Raw genomic sequence first — 12,208 nt, forward strand, 5'->3', positions numbered from 1 at the left:
TTCCCAACACCATTTCTTAAATGAAAGGCAATATTAATATTGTATAATAGCGTAAAGCTCAAGACTGTGGAATTAAATAGGCTTGGTTTTGAAACATTTTTAGTTCTGTGGCTTTGGACAAATACTTCACCCTGCCTAAGTCTTGATTTTTCTCAACTATAAGAATGAGAAGAATAATAGCTCACAAAGTTGTTATTGAGACTGAATAGAATCATTAGTATTTGTACTACTTTTTTCAAAAGTCTACTCTTCACAGTATTTTCTACTAACATTTTAACGAACTGAGGTTTGGTTTTTTTAACTAATAATGTCAGTGTCCAAAACAAATACATTTTAGTCTGTACCTCTTAAAAGAGAGTATTAAGCAGTGTTTAAAGTTTTTTTGTTGTTATTAATGTAGCATAAAATTATATTAGCACTTGTAGTAACTCTTCTCTGGGGTCTCCCTCTGTGAGAAAATACCAACATACATAGTATTGCAGTATAATTAGTGGAATTTCCTCTTGAAAATTACCATGCAACATGGTTCATGATTTAACAGATGTGTACAGGGTACTACAGGAGACCTTACCCAATATGGAATGTAGGGATGGTATATGAACATATTATTGTATTGCCTGATTAAAGTGCTGAAACAAGAATTGGACTTTATTAAAAACAATAGGGAAAAGAGACAAAGGGAAGAGCATATGCAAAGAATCACAGTGCTAGCCCACCATCAATGTTATATTAAGACACTTAACTGTGTGTGACTCCAGTGATACAACAGTTAATGACAGGCATATTTGGCATGTTGAGGAACAGCAAAAAGGTCTGTGTGGTTTGAGCAGAGTGAAGGATAGGGCAGTACTACCCAGAGTTTAGCCTATTGATTAGCTTTAGTCCTCAAAATATTTTACTGACAAGGAGGTTGCTTTCATGTCTATCACTAAGTGCACTGTTGAGTTCAGCTGACATTTGTGGGCGGGGGGGGAAAAGCATTGCATGATTGTTACTCTGAATGGTATGGGGAGCCACTAGAGAGTAGAACAGAGAAATAGTATCATCAGACTTAAATTTTAGAACAAACACTCAACTAGTGATTATAATGGATGTACTCTTTGTGCCAGGTACTCTTGTAAATGCTATACAGACATAGCAGTAAATAAAATAATCACATTTCATGGAGCTTTACATTCCAGTATAGGAAATAAACGATAAATATATATTGGGTGATTGACAGATTGCAAAAATTAATCCATGGAGCTGTTCTTTGGATGTATTTTCTCTCACCTTCCATATTCAGTGAGTTATTGTGTCAAATTAGTTTTTTCTCCTGATTAGTTTTCCTTTTCATTCCTCTGCCACTGCTTTAGTTTAAATTTTATCATTTCTCATTTAGGAAACTCTAGTTTGTCATTGAGCTCTCTCTCTGCCTATTTTTCTTCTTGATTCTCCCTTGATCCTGATGCCAGAATGATCCTTCTAAAAGCTCTTTGTGTAAAGATCACTTACATCCTAAAGGAAAAAAATCTAAATTGTTTATCATTAAGTGGCCTAGTTCTAACTTACTCTGTTAAATTTCCTTTCCTTTTCCACCGTGCAACACCAAGTGCCACTGTATTAATATTAAACTAATAGGACTTAACTGAAAGTATCAATTTGTGCCTGGTCCCTTATCACATCTTAACATGACTGCCTCAGTCTTTCTCAAAATTCAGTCCTCAAAGCAGCAGCATCAGCATCACCTGGGAACTTGTTAGGAATGCCAATTATCAGGCCCCACCCCAGACATAATTATCAATCTGTGTTTTAACAGGCCCTCCAGGAGGTTCTGATACACACTGAGAATCACTGGGGGCGGGGGTTGGTTTGTTTGTTTTTTATGGAAGTATGGTTGATTTACAATGTCATATTAGTTTTCAGGTGTACAGCAAAGTGATTCAGTTATATATATTCTTTTTTTAGATTCTTTTCCATTATAGGTTATTAAAAGCTATTGAATATAGTTCCTGTGCTATACAGTATTGTTTATCTATTTTATATATAGTAGTGTTTATCTGTTAATCCCAAACTCCTCATTTATCCCCCACACACCCTTTCACTTTTGGTAACCATAGGTTTGTTTTTTGTGTCTGTGAGAATCTGTTTCTGTTTTGTAAATAAGTTCATTTGTATCTTTTTTTTTTTTTAGATTCCACATATAAGTGATATCATATGGTATTTATCTTTCTCTTTCTGCCTTACTTTGCTTAAAATGATAATCTCTAGGTCCATCCATGTAGCTGCAAATGGCATTATTTCATTCTTTTTTGTGGCTGAGCAATATACCATTGTGTGTGTGTGTGTGTGTGTGTGTGTGTGTGTGTGTATGTATATATACCATATCTTCCATATACCACATCTTGTAAGTAGTGCTTCTCTGAACATTGGGGTGCATATATCATTTCAAATTACAGCTTTCATCTTTTCTGGATATATGCCCAGGAGTGGGATTGCTGGATCATATGGCAACTCTATTTTTTGTTTTTTAAGAAACCACCATACTGTTCTCCATAGTGGCTGCACCAATTTACATTCCCAACAACAGTGTAGGAGGGTTCCCTTTTCTCCACAGCCTCTGCAGCATTTATTATTTGTAGACTTTTTGATGGTGGCCATTCTGAGCAGTGTGTGATGGTATCTCGTTATAGTTTTGATTTGCATTTCTCTAATAACTAGTGATGTTGAATATCTTTTCATGTGCCTGTTGACCATCTATATGTCATCTTTGGAGAAATGTCTATTTAGGTCTTCTGCCCATTTTTTGATTAGGTTGTTTTTTGATACTGAGCTGTTTGTGTATTCGGAAATTAACCCCTTGTCAGTCACATCCTTTGCAAATATTTTCTCTCCGTAGGTTGTCTTTTCATTTTGTTTATGGTTTCCTTTGCTATGCAAAAGCTTATAAGTTTGATTTGGTCCCAGTTGTTTATTTTTGCTTTTATTTTTGTTGCCTTGGGAGACTGACCTGAGAAAACATTGCTACGATTTATGTCAGAGAATGTTTTCCCTATGTTCATTAGGGGTTTTATGGTGTCATGTCTTATATTTAAATTTTTAAGCCATTTCGAATTTATTTTTGTATACGATGTGAGAGTGTTCTAACTTCATTGATTTACATACTGCTGTCCAACTTTTCCAACATCATTTGCTGAAGAGACTGTGTTTTCTCCATTGTATATTCTTGCCTCCTTTGTCAAAGATTAATTGACCATAGGTGTGTGGGTTTGTTTCTGGGCGCTCTCTTGTGTTCCAGTGATCCATATGTCTGATTTTGTGCCAGTACCACGCTGTTTTGATTACTATAGCTTTGTAGTATTTGAGAACCACTGTTTTGACTAAATTACTCTTTCTTCCTACTGTTTTACTAACACCCATCACCCTTGGCTCAACTCAGACATTACCTCTTCAAGGACCCTGACCACTGTCATCTAACTGATTTGCTACCTTTCCTTTGTACTTTTTGACTCAACAATTAGATTTGATGCCCATATTCATGTCTTTCAAATCTATGGGTATTTTCAGAACCTATACTTGACTACCACATAGACACACCGGACTGGGCCCCTCTATACACTATATTTTAACAGAGGTTGACTTTATTCTGAATATTCTAATTTAGTCTCTTAACAAATAGTAATAACTTTTACCACAGAACACATGTTTTTAGAGCACTTATTTTACCTCAGATGAGCAACTCCTGTGTTTGGGGGTGTGGGTCCTTTGGTTTAGATTTTTAATTTTTTGATATACAAATTCAAATAAAAAATTTTCCTGCTACCTTGCATATTGGGCTGTTTCTTCATGTGTGAATGAGAGGATTGGATAAAATACCTAAAATTTCCTCCCAATTTAATAATTTTGAGTTAAAATTCAAGATTTGCTTCTTATGTTTCTTGCTTATTACAGACAATGGTAGTAGTGCTTGCTCACATATTTAAAAGACTGGATGCAAAATAGTTAACATATGGTCATTTGTAAATTATTTATTGTCAGATCAAAAGAATTTTAAGGTAGAATTTGCTCTGTGAACTGTTGTCATTGAAATTAAATTTGTAACGATGTACAAGTTAGTTAATGATTAAAAAGATTGTTTTTTGGAATACTAGAAACTTGAGTTTTTTGAAAGTTGAAAAGTCTCCCAGTTGGAGGATATGATAGTTTTTCCAAAGTAAAAACCATCTTTGGTTCTCATAAGGAATGGATTTTACTGCTTTTTTCTGTTATTAGAATGTAGTTGAACATGGAATGCACAAGCAGGAAAATGTTTTAAATTTGAAGTTAAGATTTTTAAAAAAGGTAAAACCAAATCATCTGAAATAATATCCAGCTCTCAGATTCTTTAATTGCAATGAGTTTTGACTGGTTTCTAATTGTTTTTTTCCTATCATAATTTCAGGGTCAGTCAGCATAATAAAGTCAACCTAATGACAGCAGACAACTTATCCATCTGTTTTTGGCCAACTTTGATGAGACCTGATTTTGAAAATCGAGAGTTTCTGTCTACCACCAAGATCCATCAATCTGTTGTTGAAACATTCATTCAACAGTGTCAATTTTTCTTTTACAATGGAGAAATTGTGGAAACTGCGAACACTGTGGCTCCTCCACCACCTTCAAACCCAGGACAGTTGGTGGAACCAATGGTACCGCTTCAGTTACCACCACCATTGCAACCTCAGCTGATACAACCACAGTTACAGACGGATCCTCTTGGTATTATATAAGTAGGAAGTGATTGCAGACAGCCTGAAATTGGACAAAAGCAAATCTAGGCATGCATGTTTCAGGGTTCAGTAGTATACTTCATGTTTCTTACAGATAATTCACATTCAAAATAATGAAACATTTTCTCTTTGAACTATATGGTATTCCTTATTCATTTATATTACAAATCTAAGACCATGTGATAAGCATGACTGGAGAGGTTTAATTTTTATAAACAAAAATAGCTATAAAATACAAAGCTGCTGTTGCATGCAACCTTATTGCAATCAGTATATCATTCCTGTGGCATTTTCTGTCACATTATATTGTGAATAAAATTTTTCTATAGAAATTAAATGATTTAAAAACTCACGTATATGAAACATTTAATGCTTTCCAGCCTGCTTTATGGCTGGTTTTGTTATTTGATGTGCTAATTTGAGCAACTTAATTTACTTTTATCAGTCTGTATAGACAACTAAAAGCCCAGTTAAGTATTTTATAATTTCAGGCTACTTATGCCATGCTTGGGATGTTGTTTGAAAGAAAGAAAAGTACACTTAACATATTTCTGCACCTTCATCTTCTAAGTAAACCTGTGGATGATCTGATGGGGGTAAATGGATATATTTCTTGTACACACATACCAAGGACATGCTTGTGGCTAAAGTGAGTTGATAATGTTGTGCAAAGGATAGTTGTCACCAACTCATTTCTTTATAGTCCATGATGAAACAAACATCTTGTATACTGTTAATTCTGTAAACAGATGCATGTTCAAAAGATCTATTATGGTCTTGTAATCTTAATCTAATATATTTTAGATATTTTAATTTTTTCCCTCTTGGGAAATACATTTAGTATAGTGTAGAAAATACTTCATGACATTTTCATATAAGGTTATATAACTTTTCATACATAAACATGAAATTTGTTGTAGAAAATTCTTTAAACCAAACATTTTAATCTAGGACTTCAATTTAAATCTGTCCCTTGAATCTATTTTTATGTGGCCCTTAAAAACATATCCAAAAATCCATTGCTAATATAGCAATAAAAATACTTTGGGTACTGACAGCCTCTTTGGAGTATGTATATATAAAGTTGCATACTTGTATTCATATTCTTTTCTGTGATATGTTGTACTAAAATCCAAAGTGGCTTTTGCACCATTTTTTAAACCAATTTTTTCCTTTGATGTTGGTACCAGATTTGCTGTAAATGACTGCTGCTTTGGAGGTTAAACATTTCGTTAGTGAAGTTACAACCAGAACACGAAATTATGGATAACATTTTCAGAATAAGTGGCATAGGTAAATTTTGTTAGGCTTTATTCAAAATTTGTTCATTATCAAACGATGCTGGTTTTTTCCCCAGAAAGGGAAAAAATGGTTTTTTTTGTTGCTAGGTTATATTTTGTGTAGTAAAGAAAAAATTCTTTGGTCCACATTGTAATCTTCATACTGCAATTTTAAGGTTGTCTTATGTGTACTGTAGTAAATAGATGATTTTGAGATTTGAGGCTCCTAAGAGTTTGATTTACTCCATTTTTTCCTAAAATAAATATTGTCTTTCCCAACTGTTATGTCCTAGGTATTGTACTTCTAATTTTAACTTCAGAATCAAGATGTTGACATGAACCAGGCTGCTGTTGAAGTACATGTATATTATAAATTATCTTATTTGTGTTATACTCTTACATGTTATTATCTTTTCTAAGAAAACAAAGTCCCTATTATTCCTATTGCAAAGCACACAGGAATTAAGAAAGTACAGTAATTTTTAAAAAGAAAAATCTGGTAAATGTAGTATTCTTAACTTGTTCTATATTACTTATACCTATTGTCTATATAGCTTTAATTTATAGCTGTCAGTTTAACATCGGCATGTCTGGCAAAGAAAATTAAACTTTAAGAGTTTTATAAACTGTTTCTAGGTTGCTAAAGAATTTATTTTTCTACTATATATGGTATAGACAAAGCTCAAAACTATGTACAGGAAAAAAGCCTGACTATTTCTTTTGGAAGTAGGCTGAAAAGAGAATTTTCAGAACTGTTCATGTCTTCAGTTCATTTGGTCATAACTTTGCTATTGTAATATGTGAATCCCAGTTTATTTAAGCTATTCTCTTTTATACTGTGTTAATTTAACTTTCATGTGCATTTAGTACAACTTTTGTTATTGAAACTAGCATTTACCATTTTCCACATTTACTACCTTACACCTTCCCAAAAATTTATCTCCACTTTTCTATGCATTCTATAATTGATTTGAAAAGCTTCATAGTGGGTCATTTAAAATTCTACTTTTGGTTCACTTAACAGATAGGTTACAGTTAATCGAAAATTAAAATACGGTTTAAAGCTCAGTCTGTTACACTGAATTGATTGCGTTTGTTTTTGCCAAGGGTTTAGATATGTTTTTAAATATTAGAAAAATAATGCTAAAAACAAAATAATATGATTAAACTTTTTTCTGGTAAGTTACTGGAAGGTTTCACTGTTTAGGGAACTATCATATATGAAACTTCTTAAAGGATGAAAAGAATATTAGGTAGTCTCGTAATTATGCGTAAACATTAAGGCGTTATATTTTACAGTTTTAAATAAAATTCCATCTACACACATGTTGCCATCGTTTCATTTAAGCTTCAGTGCTTGTAATTATTACAGTATTGTACTTAACAGTATCTAGATTAGCAATATAAAGAAGCGTAGTGGAATTCTCAAATTTTCAGTAGATATATGGGAAGTCAAATTCTATTCAACAAACACTTATTAGGATATACAATTAATTTTAGAACAAAATTCCAGGCACAACATATTTTCATTTGAAATGGTATTTGTTAGTACTGCTTATTTTTTCCAACATTTACAATGTAAATAATGTAGGTAGCAGCAATCTAACTTAGCCAAAAAGCAGCTTTTATTTTCCATACTGTATGTAAATAATGTAGACTTTTTTTTTGAGGTACTGCAGTTTAATTTCTAATATCTCTTAGATAGGAACAAAAAGGAACAATTGGAATAAGAACTTAGGCCTTAGCTTCCATGTGATTTTTAGTTTTTTATACAGTAATAATTGTGATGCTATTTGTCAACTGGATATAAATATATATATATAATTTTAAAAAGTCAAAAGTGCTTTGTTTCTTCGTTTATAATTAATGTAATTTTGTGCTTCACCAACAGGATGCTGCAGTAAATTAAATATCAGTGAAGCTTCTTCTGTATGAAGAATGCTGTGGATAAAACATTAAGAAGCTGTGTAATTTTAAGTTATAGTTGCCTCTAATTTTACCATTTTATTGGTAAAAATCAACTAATATTTTTTCATAAAATAGGAAAATGTTTTTAAAATTGTGATGAAAATTTTATTAGGGAAGTGTATTATTGAGCTTTTACTGTACCCATGAGAGGAGATCTAAAATTTATTCTGGATGTATACATACAGATGAAAATTAATTTTTAAACGTTTAGGAAAACAGGATTGCACAGATTTCTAAGACTCAAATGTTACCTGGAATTTCGAGCTGTGGCTAGACATATTTTGAGCCACTGAAAATATTTTGAAGGCTATTCTAGTTTATAACAGAGGTGATAACGTTGAACAACAATATTTTTATTTTCTTCATGGTTTATGAATATTAAGTCAAACTTCTATAGGTATATGTTGTCAGATTCTATGGATCTGGTGAGGTCAGTTTGACCTGAATCATTGTATTTGTTTATCTTGAGTTTAATCCTTTTAATTAAGTTCCTTAATTCTTAGGCTGAACAATTTCTGATTTGTTTCAGAACTTTATGGGACACTTAAAATTTTTTATTGTGTCTGAACTGTTAAAGTTCTTAGCATTTTCAATTTATCAAATGTCTGAAAATAAAATTTTCTAAGGTTTAATAAGGGAAGGAACTACTCTTCAAAATTGATTTGTTATGGTAGGATTTGTGTGTAGTTGAGAAGACTGTACAAGCATTAATGACATCTCATATCCAATATCCAGTCATTAGATGTGATCTTTAAAGCAGTTAAAAATCTACTAACTAAGGAACTTTGGGAATATCCACTATTCAGTTGGTCCTCATCATCATCCTATAAGCATGAGTCCATTTTTTTTTCCCTTACAATATTAGTTTTAACTCTTGGGGTGTGTTTGGGGGGTGGCACTGGGTGGGAAGGATCCACAGTTCTCACATTGTTTAAGTCTTAAAATGTTCAATATTAGTCTGTAGAAATTTTGCAGGCAGTAGGAATGATTTTGAAAAGCTAATCAATGGTAGTCAAAGGTAGGATTTCAGTTATAACTAAGTTTAATGTATAAAATTATAAACCTTGAAATTAATGCAGTGCTGGCAGTTCTGGTTTAGTTATTTTTTACTCATCATTAGAAGAGTGCCAAGACAGACCTGCAGTATACGCACTTCTGCTGTAAGTAGTTGTCAAGGAATTTGTACTTTAGAAACGACCTAATACTTGTTTATTCCCACAGTATAGTTTTTCTATTCAGCTTTATTTGCCTCATAAAAATTCATAAATTTATTATGGACTATTTAATAATGGCTTTCTTGTTCTAATAGTTTATCTGATACTTAGTTAAGATTCCCTTAGTGTTAAAACCTATTTTTTCAACTTTCTATTTTGTGTTAAATCTTATTCCAGCACAAGTGATGTTGGATTAGCAATTGATATATTTACTAATTGCTTTACTAATTCATCAAACTTAGTTATGTATCTGTATTCACCAGATCATTTTTTTTTTTCTGTCATCTATTTTATACATAGTATCAGTAATGTATATATTATTGATATATATATGTACACACACACCCAGATCATTTTCTTATGACCTTGAACTAAATGTTCTGTCCTAACTATTTAGTATTTTTTAGGTCCTTACCAGTTTTTTTTTTTTTTTTTTGGCGGTACGCGGGCCTTTTACTGTTGTGGCCTCTCCCATTGCGGAGCACAGGCTCCGGACGCGCAGGCTCAGCGGCCATGGCTCACGGGCCCAGCCACTCTGCGGCATGTGGGATCTTCCCGGACCGGGGCATGAACCCGTGTCCCCTGCATCGGCAGGCAGACTCTCAACCACTGCACCACCAGGGAAGCCCCCCCTTACCAGTTTTTAAACTATCTTATCAGTTTCAAATTTGGAGCTCTTAGTTTCCCTTATCTCTAGATTCTTGGTATTTCATTTTATCCAAATAAATGTCTTTGTAGGCTTAGTTGCTCCACGGCATGTGGTATCTTCCCGGACCAGGGCTTGAAACGTGTCCTCTGCATTGGCAGGCGGATTCTTAATCACTGCGTCACCAGGCAAGTCACTATCCAATTCTTCATTGCAAAATGACTTGTAAGTTACTTTAAAATCCACTTAGATAATTATGATCATGGTGAGCAAACTTTTTGGTGAAAGGACAGACAGTAGATGTCTTAGACTTTGTAGGTCATGCAGTCTCTGGCACTACTCAACTCTGCTGTGGTGCAAAAATAACCAGAACAATATAGAAATAAATTAACATGACTGCCTTCTAATAAAACTGTGTTTATAAAAAAAAAAGGCAGCAGGCTGGATTTGGTCCACAGAGCTGAGTTGATTGATCCCTGCCTCAGATGGTTAGTAGAATTAGGATCTTCCAAGTTTTATCCATGTGGAATAATGTATGATAGAGTAACACAAAGTAATGTAGGTCAAAGTAAAATTTTATGAAGGATGATGACAGTTGCCCGCTGTTCATGCTGCCTTTTTTCCCAAAGGGGATCATCTTTTTTTAGTCGTAAGTAATGAGAGCTATGTGGAATAGTTTTTTGAAAGATCATAATAAATTATTAAAACGTTGCATCTAGAAGGTAGGAATGATGATATAATTTTACACATCAGAACTGAATTGCTTTCATAGCTTTATTTCTCTTCTTAAGGATAAAGCAATATTTTTGAGGGCAGTAATTGCCATCTCCACACACTATATATTAATCATATATAATCATACATATAATAAGTATGTCAATAAGTTGTTACATAGGTTAATGAAGTGGTTAATATTTTTAAACTGCTAACCCTAAAATAAAATCATGTCCATATGGATCTAGAAGTATGTGACCATCATTTAATGGATCATCTCTTCAAACTGTAGATCTCTACTTCTGAAATCTTTTTGGTTGTTTTTAGTCTATATTTAAGTGCTATATGAAGCTTATAATGGCAAATCGTAATAGATTCATACTTAAATTCAAACAAGTTCCTTCAGGTAAAAATAACCTTTCTCAAGTTTTAAGAATGTGCTGGCCTTTGAGTGTTTTTCTGTTTATAGCAATGGTTTCCATACATCAGAATCACTTGTGGGAGCTTTTTAAGAATCAGGCTATCCAGAAGCTAGCCAACTATACAAATCTCTGAAGTGCAAGTATAACAGATTTATTCCCGGTCATGTGCTTTTGTATTCCATCTAGGGAGGACAAAATGGAGTTTCCAGAAGAAAAATTTCATATGGTAAGGGTTAATTACATAGAAAAAGCCTTGGTATTCAAATTTAAACTCATAACTATATCATGTAGGCTTGATAGTTACTGAGCAATTTTATAATCATCCATTGTAATAATCTAGTTAAAACTAAGCTTTTTAATGGCAGAGATCTGGGCTTGTTAGTAAGGAAATTTTAATGTTATTTCCTAGAAAATTCAAGTATTTACAATTCCTTCTTCCCCTTTTTGTGAATAAAAGGGTTCTATCAAAGAAATAGAGAGGAAAATGATAATAAAGGGAATAGGGCAAGGAATTGGAGGAAAAAGAGTAATTTGTACTATAGAACGTTTTTTAGTGTTCTAACTTTATACATCCTGAATTTTCCAAAGTCGTCATTTTCATTTTTATACCACTTTAATATTTGCCTTACAAACGATGTAGAGGTTCTATTTTCAATGGGATGTAGTAGGTCACAGCAGGTAAAACTACACCATCTAACATATAAAAAAGCAAGATAATTTTCGAAGGCCATATTTTTAAAGACATCAGTGTGATATGGAAATGACTGACTCTAAAATAGACTTCAGTCTCACAGAGGGGAGAACTATTCAGAGGTTAGTGGAAGATCAAAAACCTTTTTTTTTTTTTTTTTTTTTTTTTATCTCCCTGATTTCCTTTGCAGTATCAGGGCATAGTCTGGGGATCTGGATTTGGCCCAGGCAGAGGGCCATGTTAAGGGAAAAAGAAACCAGCTATGCTTTTAATGATTGCATAGGGCTGGAGTTACAAAATTGGAGGTTTGAAAGAATAGCCAGTCTTCCTGTCAAGATATTAAATGTTGTAGCTTAGAAAGGCTAAAAAAGCTAAGCGGAACATTTCTGACAGGCAGAGCTGAATCCCTTGCAGATTTCTGTACCTCAGAAATGTAATAAGTGGGTTTTTTTGAGAATTCTTTAGGAGGTAGCTGAGCAGCTGAGCAATACTTCTGATGGCCTCCTGTAGGCATAGGTGGGTTTT

General features: G+C 33.2%; 1 protein-coding gene across 4 annotated transcripts in view; it reads left to right on the forward strand.

Moving 5' to 3' along the window:
- The window catches only part of ARHGAP5 (Rho GTPase activating protein 5), a 74,253-nt gene extending 66,901 nt beyond the window's left edge, over positions 1-7,352 (forward strand). For all 4 annotated transcript variants that reach the window (XM_024741998.1, XM_024742000.1, XM_024741997.1 and 1 more), the window contains exon 7: positions 4,421-7,352. In XM_024741998.1, coding sequence (XP_024597766.1) covers positions 4,421-4,748 — 328 coding nt within the window. In that variant the 3' untranslated portion in view covers positions 4,749-7,352. The remainder of the gene's footprint in view (positions 1-4,420) is intronic.
- Positions 7,353-12,208: the final 4,856 nt, after the last annotated feature.

Source organism: Neophocaena asiaeorientalis, unplaced genomic scaffold (assembly GCF_003031525.2).
Source record: "Neophocaena asiaeorientalis asiaeorientalis breed wild unplaced genomic scaffold, Neophocaena_asiaeorientalis_V1.1 scaffold83, whole genome shotgun sequence".
NCBI lineage: Eukaryota > Metazoa > Chordata > Mammalia > Artiodactyla > Phocoenidae > Neophocaena > Neophocaena asiaeorientalis.